Source organism: Plectropomus leopardus, chromosome 7, assembly GCF_008729295.1.
Source record: "Plectropomus leopardus isolate mb chromosome 7, YSFRI_Pleo_2.0, whole genome shotgun sequence".
NCBI classification, from domain to species: domain Eukaryota; kingdom Metazoa; phylum Chordata; class Actinopteri; order Perciformes; family Serranidae; genus Plectropomus; species Plectropomus leopardus.
Genome location: NC_056469.1, coordinates 9481953 through 9498968, shown reverse-complemented (window position 1 = coordinate 9498968; position 17016 = coordinate 9481953). Strand labels below are relative to the sequence as shown.

General features: G+C 38.2%; 1 protein-coding gene across 1 annotated transcript in view; it reads left to right on the top strand.

The window, feature by feature from the left end:
- Positions 1–15457, top strand: part of LOC121946062 (galanin receptor type 1-like) — a 19868-nt gene extending 4411 nt beyond the window's left edge. Inside the window, exon 3 of the mRNA XM_042490478.1 lies at positions 15137–15457. Coding sequence (XP_042346412.1) covers positions 15137–15457 — 321 coding nt within the window. The remainder of the gene's footprint in view (positions 1–15136) is intronic.
- Positions 15458–17016: the final 1559 nt, after the last annotated feature.

Sequence of the window (17016 nt, the reverse complement as noted above, 5' to 3'; positions counted from 1 at the left end):
TCAATGTTTCTCTTTTTTTCAGTTCTTTTGTCTTTCTGTAGTGCCTTTGCATCATGTTGAAGTCATTTTGTGGATATTTGTGTATTTTCTTTGGTAATTTTTTAAAAATCTTTGCAGTTATTCTGCACCTTTTGAAGTTCCCTTGCATGTTTTTGTAGCCATTTTTCGTTTCTTTGTAGTTCCTTGGGATGTCCTTGTAAGTTTTTGTCTCTGAAGTTCATTTGCACATCTTGGTTGTTTTTTAGTGTGTCTCTGAAGTCATTTAGTGTGTCTTTGGGGTATTTGTGTTTGGGGGTTGTTTTGTTTCATTTTGTGGTTACTCTGCATGCCTCAGTTTCTTTGCGTCTTACTGGGGTAATTTTGTGTCAAGTTGTTGTCTCTTTGTAGTTACTTTGCATCTCTCTGCAGTCATCTTGTGTCTCTTTTTACTTCCTTTGCATCTCTCTGTCGTCATTTTGTGTCTCTTTTTAGCTTTTTTGCATCTCTTTGTATTATTTTGTGTCTCTTTGGTGTATATATGTGTATTTTTTGGTCAATTTGTGTCTCTGTATTAATTTTGCATCCCTTTGTAGTTCCTTTGCATCTCTTTGTTGTGGTTTTGTGTCTCTTTAATAGTCAATTTGTGGCACTCTGAGGTATATTTGTGTGTCTTTGTAGTTATTTGCTGTCTCTTTGTGGTTTATTTTCAAATCTTTGTGGTCATTTTGAGTCTCTTCCTGGTCATAATATGCTAATTTGAGTGACATTCTGCAGAAAAGGTAAACACAAGTCGTCCCCTCCAAATAATCTGGATCAGTGTCTCCACAGTTCTCTTACCAACAGTTTTTTCTTCTGTCGACATATGTTTTGCTTCAGTGCATGGGGCAGTGTTCTTGGCCTTTAGGAAGATATGCATCACAGCTACACTGACCTATAGCCCAGTGCACATTATTCAGCAAGGGGCTGGACTGTCTGCACCACATGTTGTAACATTTCCACCTATTCAACAGGCAGTTAGAGGATTTTCACCACCTCTGTTTTTCCTTGGAGCCAAAATGATGAATTTTACTATTATAATGCTTACTGTTAACTAGCACAAAAATGGCCAAAAGGCAATTTGCAATCAAACCGCCATCTAACCCTCATTTGGTCATTTAGCTTCCATTAAGCCATCTGCTGTTGCCTGCTTGATTGTCTGTCAGTCTGTCTATTGTCCTTCATGCCTGTTCAGTTTAGCGGCACAATCTGATAACGACCAGCCTTGAAACCAGGAGTGCAGACTGCTGATCTGTTGTGAGGAGGGGAATTAGTGAGAACGCACTTTGAGGTGCACCTCGCTGCACACATGCTTTATTGCACGAGGCTTAAAACAGGAATTTTGACATGTTCTAGTGATTTACTGTTCTCACTGTGTGAAGTGCTGATCCAGAATACACAGAGGGGATGATACACTGAAAGCTTTGTGACAAACGGTTGACAAACAGTGCATTAAAACCCGACTGTAGTACATAAATTACCTTGTTAGGAGAGCTACTGTTAAACTATAACTAATGTCAAAACGGACTGTTTGCGCACACATATTAAATCTGAGTAAGGTATTACAAACTTCAAGGAGTCACTTTATATTGGAAGCTGCAACATGCAGATTTATTTTTCGTGAATATACAAGTATAGTGCCAAAATCTGTGTTTCCTTGGCAGTGTCTCTTTTTTGTCCAGTGTGAGCCAAAGGAAATATTTGATAAGAAGATTAATGCACAGTACAGCATGGTACAATATGATCTCAGTGGACAATGAATAATACATGTGCATTAGGAGGCAAATACATCAGATAAATTGTTGTTATGTATGTGAATTATTTAATCTTTGTTTATTTCCGTATGTTGGATGGGTGTGCAAACTCATTAACAGCAGCTACTTGTTTAGAGTCACACTGAAAAATCCATTCAAGTAATAAACAGGAAACATAGTCAATATACTTAAACACTTTATAGACCAAACAAACAAAAAATGCCTTGAAAAGTATTAAAACAAACTGCAATCTAAGCTCTCCCTAAAGCTGTTTTCACTTCCATTCATTGTGTGAAATCAAGGTTAAGTCGCTGCCAGCCAAAAACACAATCCTAAGAGTAAACACGTTTTGACATTACACCTGTCCTGGCCGCTTTATCTACTCTGAGATGTGTTAAAAGGCTAACTTTGCTTACTAGGCAGTCTTATATAATGACGCTACAGTGTCTTAGCTGTCATCAATGTCCAAAATATGAATGACCACATGAATTCATGATTTGTAGTCCATACATCTTTCACTTCACATTGCTTATATTTTAAAGGAACAGTCCAACAACTTGGGAACTACACTTTTTATTATTATTATTGTTAGACAAACGCATTAACGCACTCTGAGTGTAAATATTAAGCTACAGCCAGCAGCTGGTTAGCTTAGTGTTAAGACTGGAAACTGCAAACCTAGCTCCAGAGGTATGGACTTGAGTCACATGCCTTGGATTTGAACCAGGCTTGAGTCTGAAATTTGATGACTTAAGATTCGACTTTATGAAATCAAAAAGACTTGCAACTAGACTTAGACTTTAGCACCAATTAAAAGTATGTTAGTTGAAAATTGTGCCACAAATACATTATTTTTATTCCTGAAAAACTAACATTATCACTTTTAATTCCAAGCAGGTAATACCTAACTACCCAGATCCACTTTGTCTAAACCAATTCATGAACACCCAGCAAAATTGCAGGAGAGAACCATGAAGAACAAATTAAAATTAAATCTTTCAGCAAACTTATTTTAACACATAAGAACAAATTTTTAAAAGCATTAATAGTCCCAATTTGCCCTGTCCACATTTTGAAGTGCCCTTGAGCAAGACGACCCCATTTGCTGAAGATGGTAAGGCTAGGGCTTTGCATGGTGGCTCGGTGCCATCAGTGTGTGTATTTGTTGGAGCACGTTTGTGAATGAATGAATATCAAACAAACTGCAAAAGGCTTTGGATGAAAGTGCCCCATGAATACAGTCCATTAAGTCTGTTTAACATAATTTACTCTCTCACCTCCTAATGTCTCTGAAGCTCAGTATACTGGATGTTACATCCTCTGTATCAGCATCAGTTTTCTTGTACTGTGGTCAGATGCCTTTCATAAGTATTTTCATGTTTGAAACATGAGTGGATTGGTTTGTTTTTTTCTTTTTTTTTTTTAAGGCATTTGGCAAATTTGCATAAAAAGTCAAATTGCAAGACATTATTGAAAGGTGACAAAAAATTACCTGAAAATTAGCTTAGAAAACAGAAATAGAGAAAGAACTATTTGAAAATCATAAAAACAGGGGACCACTTCCCTGAAATTATATTCACCATCATTATAATTATATATTTGAAATAAGGTTACAGAGGAACAGAAATGTATATTCAATATGATTAATTCTTTTTATTATTTTTTATTTTATTTTCACACTTTTTTAGGTCATTTCCTGTTTTTGTTAAATTACTTTAGTTTTTTTGTGCTAAATTTTAGTTTTTGTTTTTTTTTTAGTTTTAATATCTTGTTAGTGCGTGGGTCAATTCTCACTAGGTCGCTCATCACCAACTTGCTATATTTTCGAGACAAATCCAGCCAATTTGCTCAGGTTGCAAAGGGTTAATTCATGCAAAACCCCAAATGCCCTGTGATTCCGATGTCAACATTGACGGTGACTTCCTGAAGTCTCCTCTGGTTGCCTGTTAATCTCATTAACTGCAATTGTACCAGACAATGAACAATGGCAGTGAACAAGGTGTGAAGGGACTCAAGAGACCAGTAAAATCATCTTCTGTATAGTTTCTCTTAATGTACTTTATTTGGTTGTCATGGTGAGCCATGTCAGCATGTTTTAAAAAGTTCAACCATCAAAAACTTTCATAAAGGTATTGGCAAAGAGCGGTGTTTGTTCACGAAGGTGTCCGCCACTCTGCCTCTTCTTGACTACTTTTTCAACTTTTCAACGAAACCAGGCTAGCTGTTTCCCTTGCTTTTGTATGCTAAGCTATGCTAACTATCTCCTGGATGTATGACATCTTAACAGAGATGTAGTGTAATAACTGGATACCAGTTGCCGAAAAAAGTTTCTAACTTCCAGGTTTACATCTACGGTATACGCAGTGTTTCTCCCACTTGTCCCACCTGTGAGTTCCCGCTTGTCTTATAGAGTTTACATTGTGATGAAGTCACAGATTTTTAATTTGCTGTTCGCAGCTCAAGGACAGTTTTACAAAATCAAACCTGTGTAGACATTAGCATGACATCAATCTTTCATCTCTAAAAATGTTGAACTAATGGTAGCCTAAACTAAGTTTCAGAGTGCATTATAAATCCTAAAAAATAAGGCTTGTTTATTTAAAAAAAAAAAAAAAAAAACCTGCCTGGGGGAACCCCAGTATCCTGACAGAGGTACAGTCTAATCATTAATATATAAATAATGAATATGCATTTATTAAGTGGCCCCTGGCCTCTTGTCATTATTATAAAAGCTGTCCCCTGGCATGGCAGGCTGGGTATCCAGCATTATTTTAAATGTGATACATGCAAGGGATGCTTGTCACCAAAAAATTAAATGTGACAAATAAATAAATTGCCATGGGCCACAGAGTGTCCTTGGTGGGAAGTAAGGACAGTTTGTCCAAATATATGTTTAATCAATAGTTTGTCTGGTTCACTTAGGTCTCTGGAGCTCATTACCAGGCCTGTGAAATACAATGTTGGTGACAGCTGGGAAGAGCAAGGTTACTCCCACTGCTCAGACAAACTTTTTATCAGCCTCAGGCAGCTGCAGCAGGAATCAAACAGCCTCCAAAAGTTTAACGAGACAATTTCAAAGGCAAAATGAACCCCCCAAAAGTTGTAAATCTTGCTGTAAGTCCTCTGTGGATTATCCATTTTGAATAAACCCCCTCCCTCCAGTTTTAAATCATGTTCAGCTAAAAAAAAAATCTGCGAAACAGTTTTTATAGTTCATAGTTAACGTTTTTGGAAGTACCAGAATTTAAGAGTTCATTTTACTTGGTAAACAATAATGTCTGTGATGGATTCTCAGTGTAGAAGCAGAGGTTAAAAAGCTCGTAATTAGCAGCGTAGTTTGAGGGGGTTTCTCTCAATGATACGAGTCAGTCAGGCACCCAGGCGGAGCACACAGATGGTTATGGATAATTAGTAACATGAATATTTGGCTAAGTCATCTTCAAATTGTTTAACAGCATCTGTAAACAGAGACAGGGACAGCAAACAGCTGCAAACTGCTCGTCTTTGACAGCAGTGTTGTTATCCTGAACTGAGCGCACGATGCTACCACGATTATTTGGAGTAAAGTTTCTCTTGTATCAAGCTTTGACACACAAAAAACTTAATATCTCAGTTCCAAAAATACATCTTGACAGCTTTTAATCAATTGTTGATGTATTTCAGCATCTTGCTTTCAACAAAACAGGGTTACAAGTTGAGGCAGTATAGCTGGAGAAGAAAGGCTAAAGGCATGAATTTTATTATATCTGTCTTCCTGTGGCGATGCTGCTGTTTATATTAGCCTAACTGATGGCTCTCGGGGGGGTTGAGGTGAAGATATAAATGTGTTATGGAGACTATCCAAACAAAGCATGGTTATTAACAGGCTGCTCAGCTTGGGAACATCTCCCTTGCTACTGTGTCTTTGTGTATGTGTGTGTGTTTGTGTGTGTGTTTGTATTAGGTTCGGGCTGATATCTCTGGCCAATATTGACCTTTCATATAAAATTGGCTGTCGCCCACTCAGTGACATTTATCTCTGAAATGATCGATAAGGTTTATTGTAAAACTGATCGACACTGCACTCAACTGTGAGAATTTGACTTTGAAATGACGACCATGAGGCATTTCATTGGGTCTGCACAAACATTTGTGCAGGCATGTTATCATTATTGTCATACTGCTTATCAGTGGAGAGCTTCGGTCTCCAACTGTACCCACAGTTAATCTATTTTGGTCTCAGTTGGAAAGTTCAAAAAGCTTTTTCTTTGCTTTTGCTTATCCACAGTCAATGTATTACATACAGTAGATGGTGGTCAGCAAGTTTGGAGAAGCAGGCTGGAGAAGGCTGGAGTACTATGGAGCCAGATCAAGGCCAAAAGCTTTGTTAATTTGAAAAAAAAGATTATAATATTAATTGAAAAATAAAAACATTTTGAAACTGAAACTTCAAATTTTGATCTTGAATTTTACAGTTTTAAAATTCAAGATCGAACTTGACTATGGATAAGTACCTCATACAGCGCCACTTAAAAAGACCCAAATTATCCCTTTAAGTCAAATATTTACTCTCCTTTTAGCTCTGTTTTGGTCTCCGTCAACTCCTGAGGAAAATATCAGACTCTTTTGATGCTCCACTATGTTCACTGTGTAGCTAGTCACTGATTTAACTTTGTCTGTGTGAGATTTTGTAATAGGCAAGTATTGTGAAGTTGATTTATCAGAGCATTTTCACAGCTTCACACTGCTGTTTCAAATCATGCAGATAACTGCTTTGAGACTGACCTAACAGTCAAGTTTGGATATTAATGTATTTGGTCATTTTCAAGCATCAAATGTTCTCACATTGCAGAGGACACTTTTGTGTAATTTTCTTATCTCTTTCTATTCCAGATTATTCAACATGATTTGTCCTTTTTGTTCCAAAAATAGATAAAACCTCTTCAATCCTTTGCCAGTTCTGTTATGAACCCATTATGTGTTGATGAGTTTTATTAAAAACTGCAGAAATGTAACTTCCTGAATACAGTGTGTAATGCCGATGTGTAAAATGACACACAAGGCATGTTAAACTTCTATTTGATATTCTAGCACAGACATAAAAAATTGGATCTTGGAATATTCCACTTCATAGAATTGCAGTATCACTTCAGTGAAGTGTTGAAAGATGGAACATTGTCAAACTGTGTGAAAGAAATTGTATTTCCTGTGCTACTGAAGGGGAAATGCAGCAGGACTGTTGAGAATATTAAATTGGACATCGGAGAATCTGGTTGCTATGGCAGCTTCAATATGGCGGCATCAATTCAGCATTGGTCATCAAAAGCCTGTATTGGCCAAATGTCAGTGTGTACTCCCATAATTTCTGCAATTTGTTCATTTCTCATTTTATTGCTATGCTGCATTCTGTCTTGCTGCTCCTGTACCTTTCCCTGCTTAATTTGTCACTTTACATTTACATCAACTGGATATTTGATTGCATGCTCAATTAACTAGATTTGACATGTTTTGGCATATTTTATTTATAATTTTTAACTTTCGTTAAAAAAAAAAGCAGAGGAAGTGGCATTTTTATTTTTTATTTTCAGTGAACTGGAACTAATTACTTCTGTACTAAATTGACCTAGAGATGCAGTGGAGAGGTTCAGCATGTCTGCATGTAGTTACTTTTTATACACTGACACCTTCCATCTGTAGCCTTTGGCTTTACTGATAGTCTTGCCTGAGGTAATAACATCCAACACTTTCCTCTCAGATATTGCATTAAAAAAGGGGTTTTGCATAATTATCACATTCAATTATCCAGTTATCATATTTAGTATATCTTGTTAAATTGCATCTTTTTTTAGTGTGGTATATGGAGAGAGGTTCTAGGTGGAAATTGCAAGACAGAGTGTGTATTCTGTCATTTATATACAGATCTTAGTCTGTGCAGTGAGGTGTCTTATTCTGTCATTGTCCAGTCATTATTGACATTTCACAGAAATGGTTTTGTATGTATTTTGTCTCAATAAATACTCTTTTTATTGTTAAGACCCAAGGCCAAAGAAGCATTATGAATAAAAAGCTATGTCAATACAGACTTACTAAATCTTTGTAAACCTAATATTCAGCTTTGTCAGCATGTACCAGACTGGAATGAGATTACCATTATTATCTGCTACAGTATGTACTATATATGTCACAGTCTGTAAAGATAGACAGCATGTCCACACTTCCTCCAACTGTACAAAGTTGAAACCAAAATATCCTGAGTCTGTGCAATAGCAATAGCAGGAAGTCCATACTCCTGTCTGACCCAGCCACGAGCAGCACCATTGTTTACAAGCACACGTTTGACACACAGACTACAATCTTTACATCAAACCCCTTTTTATACACTAGCATCAAATTATTAATTTAAACCAAACTTATCAGAAAAAATAAACACATTGGACCACGTCCCAACTGTGAACATGAAGGGCGTGGAGTTTATGATCTGTCCTGACGCCAGCCACAAGGGGGCAATCAAGATGTTTTGGCTATACTTTTGGGGAGCTGACTTGAAGGAAGCCAATGCAGAAATGCCAAAAAACTGCAGCTTAAATGGGTTCTTAAGGCTGGCTCCAAAACAGAGTCAATCTCTACGGACCCATATGTTAAAATTCTCAATTTTACAACATAAATAAACATGTTTATAGACTGGTTCATAAACAGTTTTAGCCTCTATAGCTAATTTCAACACTAATGACAACTGTACTGGGGTACATTTTTATGGCTTGTGCCGCTTATGACAGGCTGTCTGTGAGATGCAGATCCATCTCACAGTCCTCCACAGCTCCACCCACTCATCCAAATATGGCAATTACTCCAAAAACCATGATGTCATGGCTGAAATGCTATACTCAAGGCTTCAAGACGGTGGTCCACACACCAATGGATGACACCACACAGTCTGAAAAAACAGATTTTGATCTGAACAAAAAAAATTAACGCAACAGTTTGCATCAGCTATTTTGAGTTATGACAGCTTTTAATGAATGCACATGCTACGAGCGCTATACATTTAGTTAGGGGATTTAGCTCATCTCCTACAATCAAAGGCATTTTTAAGTAGTGCTTACTTAATAATTGATAGCAAATCACAAGGTGGAGAAAAGTTAAACTATTAAGCTAATTCCATTATGTTACTACAACTTGAATTTTGTTTTTAAATCAATTAACAGAGAAATTTGAGTTTAAATTGCGCACAATTTAAGTTGAGGTAATTATCAACATTATTACATCAACAGAACTCTTAAAAAACCAGTGTTGCAACTTAAAAGGTTTATCTAAATCAGTAAACCAGTAAATATCCTGGTGATTTATTAGGGTCATTATTTATGCAGTCTATTGAGCTGACATGCTGTACATCTTTATATACAGTCATTGGTGAATAATTCTGATATGGGGGCAAAGTAAACATCATCAAGATTGCAGCAGGATCTGCTGAGTTACATGTCAATAGGAGAACGTGATCTATGTGGTGCTGTTCAGTCTAATGTAATAAACTTAAGGGATTCACAAGGGCCCTGAATAATTATGAAATTGAATGCACATGGGTGCACTGCATGATTAGTTTAAGAGGGAACTGCTGTAAATTTATGAGTACCTCAATAATAAATAATAAAAAAAATAATAGAAATAATCATACAAATAATAAAAATTATTTAATTTAATTAATTTAATTTAATTAAAATTTAATTTTAAAAAATCAATATTTTTATAATAACAATAGATCTGTTATATTATAGTTTAAATGAGGACGCAAACACAGAGGAGCAGGAAGACAGGTGGTTAGAAGAAAAAGCCAGCTTCAATACTGGTAAAAACCTGAAAAAAACAATCAAGAAAGAAAATAAAAAAACAGGCAGGCAACAAAATCAAAGTATAAAAGACACAGGAATCAAAACTACACTGAAACAATGAACACAGGGATGAAGTATAGGAAAAAATTCAAAACTGAAAATGAGAGACTGAGCAGGGACCAACACCGTGAACACAGGGATAAACAGAGTGGTGAACACAGTCACCCTGTTAAGATCTAGCATTAAAATCTGTGGTTTAGCACTAGTAGGTATAAACAGTCTCCAAGAAGCATTTCTGAGCCACGTTCAGGGGAGGTTACATACCCATTTTATCTCGAGTTGGATGACGTGAAGAGTTACCATCCCTCGTTTTGCCCTATGGAAGGAGATTTGTTGATTTCTGCTGACTGATATCTCCAGCTATACTTGACACTACTGTTAACAGGAGTAGCAAGCATCTACAGAGCAAAAGTGTGGACATAATAACTGTGTGCAGGGCAGTAACAAAATCAGAACACCACACAGCTGGAGACACATTACAGGAGCAGGGATGAATGGTGATGTGTTTCGGTTGTCCACTTGCTTTTGGATCACTGAAACGCATACTAATACCAGGCCTAAAGAGGCTCAGTGAAGAAAACTGATGAACTGACGAAGGACAAAGGGAAATACACAGGTGTATATTAAAAGGGAACTAATCACCAGAACAAGACACAGCTGGAGAAGGTGGACACAAAATAAAGGAAGGAAACACAGGGACTGGCTGACAACAAGGGTGTGGTAGTGAACACTAGGGTGGAGCAAACCAGACTAAAACAGAACAGGTGTCCAGGGAAGACTCTGGGAGCAGGAAAGGACTAACACGACTGATAGAAGACAGGTGTGACAGAAAACAGGCGTTAAACATACAAAGGCAGGAAGTAAAACAAGACATGTCACATGTGGAGCTTGACTTTCAAAGTAAAACAGGATATAATCGCAATGGATGAAGATGTGAAACGAAAAAACGCAACATTAAAAACAAAAACCAAGAATCATGTGACTGTTTGCAGTGTAAAAGGGTCACTTTTAGTGAAAAAATAGTAGACAATTAATATTATTAGTATTATTCCCAAGTCAAGCTTAAAGGGCTTAAAGCTTAAAGATGCATCTTCACATAATTTTACTTTTTACATTTTTTCTTGTGGGTTGTTTTTATATGTATTTTTTGGGTGGACATGTTTTAATTTTTTTTCCTGTAGGCCTGTGTTTTTTATGACTTTAGTTGTAAATGTTGGTTTTGAGAAGTGCTATATAGATAAACTTTATTTTTATTATTAATATTATTGGATTGATTTTTTGGCTTAATATTATTATCAACCTTTTTGTCAGCTGCAGCAAGAAGCCATTTTTGGAAAAAAAAAAAAAAGAAACTGAATACCTGCCCAGTACCACATGGCAGATGGACAACATTAGTCAAGCTGGTGAACATAGTGGATCATTTAGCGGCTAAAGAGCCAAATATTTTGCTCCAGAGTTGGTAAACAGAGCAAATCGAGAGAATATTTGAGCTACATTGCCAGACTGCCAGAAACAAAACTCCAAAAAAAATCTAAAAAAAAAAAAATCTTGTCTAAAGCTATTTAGATCTATATATATATCCTTTATTATATTGCTCTGAGTCTGCAACTTTTGCTCACAATTTCGTCAAAACTATAAGAATATGCCAGTGCTTTTTTAAACAACATTAATGCAGCTTTAAGGAAAATTAATTCCTTTGGAGTTCTGGCATGTTGCCCATCATAGCTCTTATGTATTGACAAAAATGACTATCTGCACACGCAGCTTCATAATAGCATTCAAAAACACCAGTAAGTCATCGTTGCTGATGATCTGTCCCCAGATTCATTTCAGTATTTTACACAACAATGGCACATTTATTGGCTGTCAGGTGAGTTTAGCCTCTCATTGTGTGAAGAAAGCTTGTTCTGTATTTAAGAAGTAAACCCAGAATTATTTAGTAAAGGTAGCACAAAAATGAAATCTTTACCTTTAAGTAAGTTAAGTTTGTCATCCATAGATGATAGTCAGAGAAGTCTTAGTGTATTGCACAAGATGGGATATGGAAAAAGAGTAATAGAGTAGTAGCAGAATAATTCAAGATAAAGATTTTCTGTTGTGTGTGTGTGGAAATGTTTTGTGTGGGTTTTTTTTTCCTGAAGGCATTTCTGTTTAAATTCTCTTAGGTTTTAGTAACCCAGTGAAAGATGATTCCTTTTATAAAATACACCTCACGATGCATTATTCTTAAAAAACTAAAAACATAATATATGCATTATTATATGTACAATATATTACAGTATGCAAAGCAGAACTCCTGAGTCATGATGTAATGATGACACAGTTTTGATACTTAACAACAAATGGAAATGGCAATAACAACAGTAAATGAAAATGGAAGTAAAAATGAAGAAATGAAAATGAAATTTTACAGAGGGAATTTCATTCCATTTCTGTTGTCCTCATGCAGGAAGCAGGAGCAGACGTTTTTTGCAGCCAACTGAAGAAGTAGCTGAATCCACACATCTCTGTCATTTTGACCTCTGAAAAAGCAAAGGATGGGAATCAGCGCCTGAACTCATCACAGCAGAAATAACATTTAACCACAGTGTGAATGGAGCCAATTATGCAGACACAAATTGACATGAATAGTAATTCCTACCTGTTGTGGTCTTGAAGGATTTGTTCACCTTCACTGGCTGTTCTGTTAGATCAGCTCATCCTGAAGTGCAGAGATGGAAGGGGAATCATCTACAGGGATTGCAGGAGGTAGTGGAATGCAAACCACAGTGGAGCCTGGTTCGGGATCAGCTGCTGGCAGTTCCTCAAGGCCAATATCAATGCCAATTTTTTGTCAGGGAGTTTGTCAGAGAGGGCCTGAAGAGCTGGAGGGGCTGGCACCACATAAAAGTCTGGTTTTAGACCAGGTGCTGGCTGTTCCTCTGCTTCATCCAGACCAATGTTGGCATAAAGTTCTGGGCTGGAGGTCAGGTTGTTCTTTACTGCAGAGATGACAAGAGGTTCATCTGCAGGTATCACAGGAGGTGGTGGAGTGGAAAATACAGGAGAGTCTGGTTTGGGATCAGCTGCTGGCTTTTCTTCGGGTTTATCAAGGCCAATTTTGGCAGGAGCATCAGCAGAGGGGGTCAGGCCATCCTGATCTGCAGTGATAACAGGAGGTTTGTCAGGGAGGGCCTTAAGAGCTGGAGGTGCAGGCACCATAGTAGATTCTGGTTCTGCACCAGGTGCTGGCTGTTCCTCTGCTTCATCCAAACCAATGTTCGCAGAAGGTTCTGCACAGGAGGTCATGTTGTCCTGCACTGCAGAGATGACAAGAGGCTCATCTGCAGGGATCACAGCAGGTGGTGGAGTCACAATCATAGAAGAGTCTAGTTCTGGATCAGCTGCTGGCTTCTCCGTTGTTTTATGTAAGCCTGTGTTGGCTTGAGGAAATTCAGCAGAGGGAGTATCGGGAATAAGTGCAGCAGAAATGATAACAGACTGTGATTCTAGACCACGAGGTCTGTCAGGGAGGGTCTGGAGAGCTGGAAGTGATGGCATCTCAGCAGAGTCTGGTTCTGAGCTGGATTTGGCAGTTCCTCTGCTTCATCCAGACCATCGTTCAAATCATCAATGGCAGTGGTGGGCAAGGGGTCAAAACTAGAGGTCAGGTCCTCCTGCACTGCACTGATGGTAGAGGGTTCATCACAGAGGGTGAGAGGATGTGGTGGTGCTGGTACCTCAGCAGAGTCTGGACATAGCGCTGGCTCCTCTGTCTGACTGTGGTTGATGGTTAGAGGAGCTGGTGGAGGAGTAGTGTTCATAGAGTCTTCTCTGATTAGTTCAGTGTCCTCCTCCAGACTAGGCTCCTCATTCATGTCTTGAGCAGAATTGGTTTCAGCGTCTGCACCGTCCATGTCTGCTGGCTGGATGCAATCCATTTTAGTGTCCATACATATAGATGGACACATAGATGGACCCCAGGCAGGAATGGCTTCCAATGTCATTCTGTGGTACATCTCAGGGGAATGAGCCAAGCACTGAATGTATTCCTGTATTTGACCAGCATAACAAAGAGTGGGTGGGAGACACTGTCCAAGATGACATATAATTTAGAAAACATCCTCCCCTCCGACATTGCCACCACAGAGTTCAGCTCCACCTCCACAATGTTGCTGGCATAATGGATCAGTTTATTAACACTGTTGACATCCATGACCCTCAACTTGCACTATCACAGCTGAGTGCTTATATTCATGAAAAAGGCCCGAAGCTACTAATGTGTAGTTTCATTGGTTACATCACTAATGTGTAGGCAGAAAGTCATGCAGCATTTTTAGATTTTAATTACAGCAATCACCTGAGTGACTTTTATACTGTACAGTTTTTAAGCACAGGTGTGGCAAGGTAAATTTGTGCAACAATGATAACAGAGAAGTCCTGATGTTATACAAAATGGAATAAGATTATTCCATATTTTGACTTGAGTCTTAAGCCTGAGTACACAACCCATTCTTACTCTTACTGTTCCTCATTCGTTAATGACACATTAGAGGTACCCTTTAGCATCTTTATGAGATGCACTGGACCACATCATAATAAGATGGTCAGAGCAACTGATGTGTATAAAGATAGAAAAAGGAGATTGGATAGGATGGGTCAAACAGACACAGGACAGATTGCTGTTGTGTCCTGTGTGAAACCAAAAGTCAAGGTAACTTTAACCCAAACCTTTAACTTTTCCAAAGCCTAATGAAATGCTTTTGTTGCCTAAACCTAACCGATTAAACCCCCAAACTAAGTAATGTCTATATTGAAAAGACTGTAGACATGTAATGAGCTGAAATATACATTTTCGTGAACACAAGTTCATTATGAAAAGACACCGTGCATAAACAGAAACTGACATAACGTCCCTGATGCGAATTTGCGTTTCCTAGAATAGAGAGGCATAACCCCTGCTAATCTGTTTTACTCTATCTTTGACTGGCTTACTCTGACATTGCTAAACAATCTCACTCTTTTAGTCTAAACCTATAAAAGCAACGAGTACTATCCAATCAGAGGAAGAGTTGGTTACGTCAGGCTTTTGCTACCCAAAAAAAATGCAAATTCACCAACCCTAGTCATTTCAATTTTGGACATTGCAGAGAGGCAAATTTGCATATCTGAGAATAGCACAGACCTGACCTGCCCTACCCTCCCTCTGATTGGCTTGTACTAGTTACTTACTTTGGTTGAATTTGTTGGTTTAGTCAAGAGAAGTTAGGTTTGGGTTAGGGTAAGAATGTCAGGGTAAGCCAATCAGAAGCAGAGTAAGGCAGAATGGGGGGGCCGAGCCTATGCCTAGCTAGAAAATGTAAATTCCCTGCCTAGAGTGTCGTAGTTTGGCGCGTAAACTAAACACTGGCATTTTACAAGTAGGGAGTGAGAATGTGTTTAAGTACAGCATTAATGTTTTCCCATAGGGAACTGACTAAATCACTCTCCTGTTCTGTTATTTGTCCCCCATGTGGCTCCCAGACAGCTCAGACAGTCCTGGTGGTGGTGGTGGTGTTCTGCATCTCTTGGCTCCCTCATCATGTCGTTCACCTGTGGGTAGAGTTCGGGACCTTCCCGCTGAACCAGGCCTCGTTCGTATTAAGGGTGGCCGCCCATTGCCTGGCGTACAGCAATTCATCTGTCAACCCGGTCATCTATGCCTTCCTGTCAGAGAACTTCAGGAAGGCATACAAGCAGGTGTTCAAATGCCAGATTGGTACCAGTGACTCCCCGCTCAACGACATCAAGGACATCCGCAGCAAAGTGGACACCCCGCCCTCAACTAACTGCACCAACGTCTGATCCAACGTCTGATTGAGGTGTGGATGGTGTGAATGAATTCTGACAGCTGTCACACTGACGCTCAATGTACACAGTGACAGAGCCATGAGACATGAATGGGTGAATTTTTTTTTTTTTTTTTGATGTAGGTAAGTATCGTTGCTTGGATATTGCTACTGTTCCACATAAGCGCTGTTTATTAAGGATCAGAGGAAATAAAGCCACTGTGGCTGCAGGGCATGATTACTCCCTCTCTGATCAGTCTGTTTTTTTCTTTCATAATAAAAGAGCCTGAAACTTGGGAAAATGATCCTCTCTCTCTAAAGTGAAACTAATTTTGATTGTAGAAATACTTAAATGTCACATCACAGTATAGGTGCAAGCCAAAACATAAAAAATATGAGTTCATTGTAGTGTCAGACTTCAGAGGTATTAAAAACCACATTTGTTTTTTAAGATTATTATTGAATTATATTGAGTCACAGCACAATCATCTGCTGAAGTAAAACTGTTGTTTGAGTGTGTATTTTCTATCTGAAGAACAGTGTTGGACATTGCTTATTAACATTTTTCAGAACTGTGATGACTTTTTTTTTTAGAAACAAGTAAGGGACTGTAATTTTAATTTGAGTAAAAACATTACTTACCAACTGCACTAACACTCTGACACCAATGTTTCACCAGGAATTAGATGTTGGATGTGAGTTCAGTGAAGAAACTGGTCCAGGACATGATAGCTTAGTTAGCTTGATGCAGGGGCTGGAGACAGCTATTCTCTTTAAAAAGAGACAATTTACAAGATGTAAAATACACTAAGATAGCTTAATTGTTACCATTATGCTCTTCAGAGTTGGAGGGTGAATGCAACAACAAAAGCCAGTTTCACAAAGAAAGACTTTGGTTAACAGTTGGACCTCAGACAGAGGTCTAAATTCATGTTTTGCACAAAGCTGTATATTAGTGACTATTTTAAAGAGGACTCATTTATTGTGGGCTTTGAATATCTTATTTCAAGCTAAAAAAACATTTGATCTAGCAGCAACGTCAAACTACTCAGCTCTCATCACGTAAGCAAATGTAGACGTTCAGCAGTTACTAAGACATTTTGCTGGCAAATTTTTAAAGAGTTTAACATGTAAAACTTTCCAGCAGCATGACTTCTCATTCCACTGCAGAATAGTGTAGCAAGGGAACAGCTCAGCACTTTTGCTGACACATCTGTTAGGATAGTTTCCTTGGGCAAACATAAAGGACTGATGATGTGTTTACCACAGTATATTTCCAACTGGTTACTGTGGTCTCTAAACACTCTGTTCCCTTGTCATTGCTCACTGTACAACATTGTTAGCAGGCCACAAATCATGAGCCATGGGTTCCTAATTTGGTCTTTGGGTGCCATGGGTCAGGTGTCACTGGTTCTTATCATTGAGGCCTGGCTCTTAAGGCATATTCCTCACTATTAAAGCATAACTCATAAGGTGTACGCGGAAAAAAAAACGCAAAACTGCTTTTGCATGCATTTCAAATTTATTGACCTTTGTGGGCACAGCTAATCTCTGTTGACCACTGCTTAAACTTAT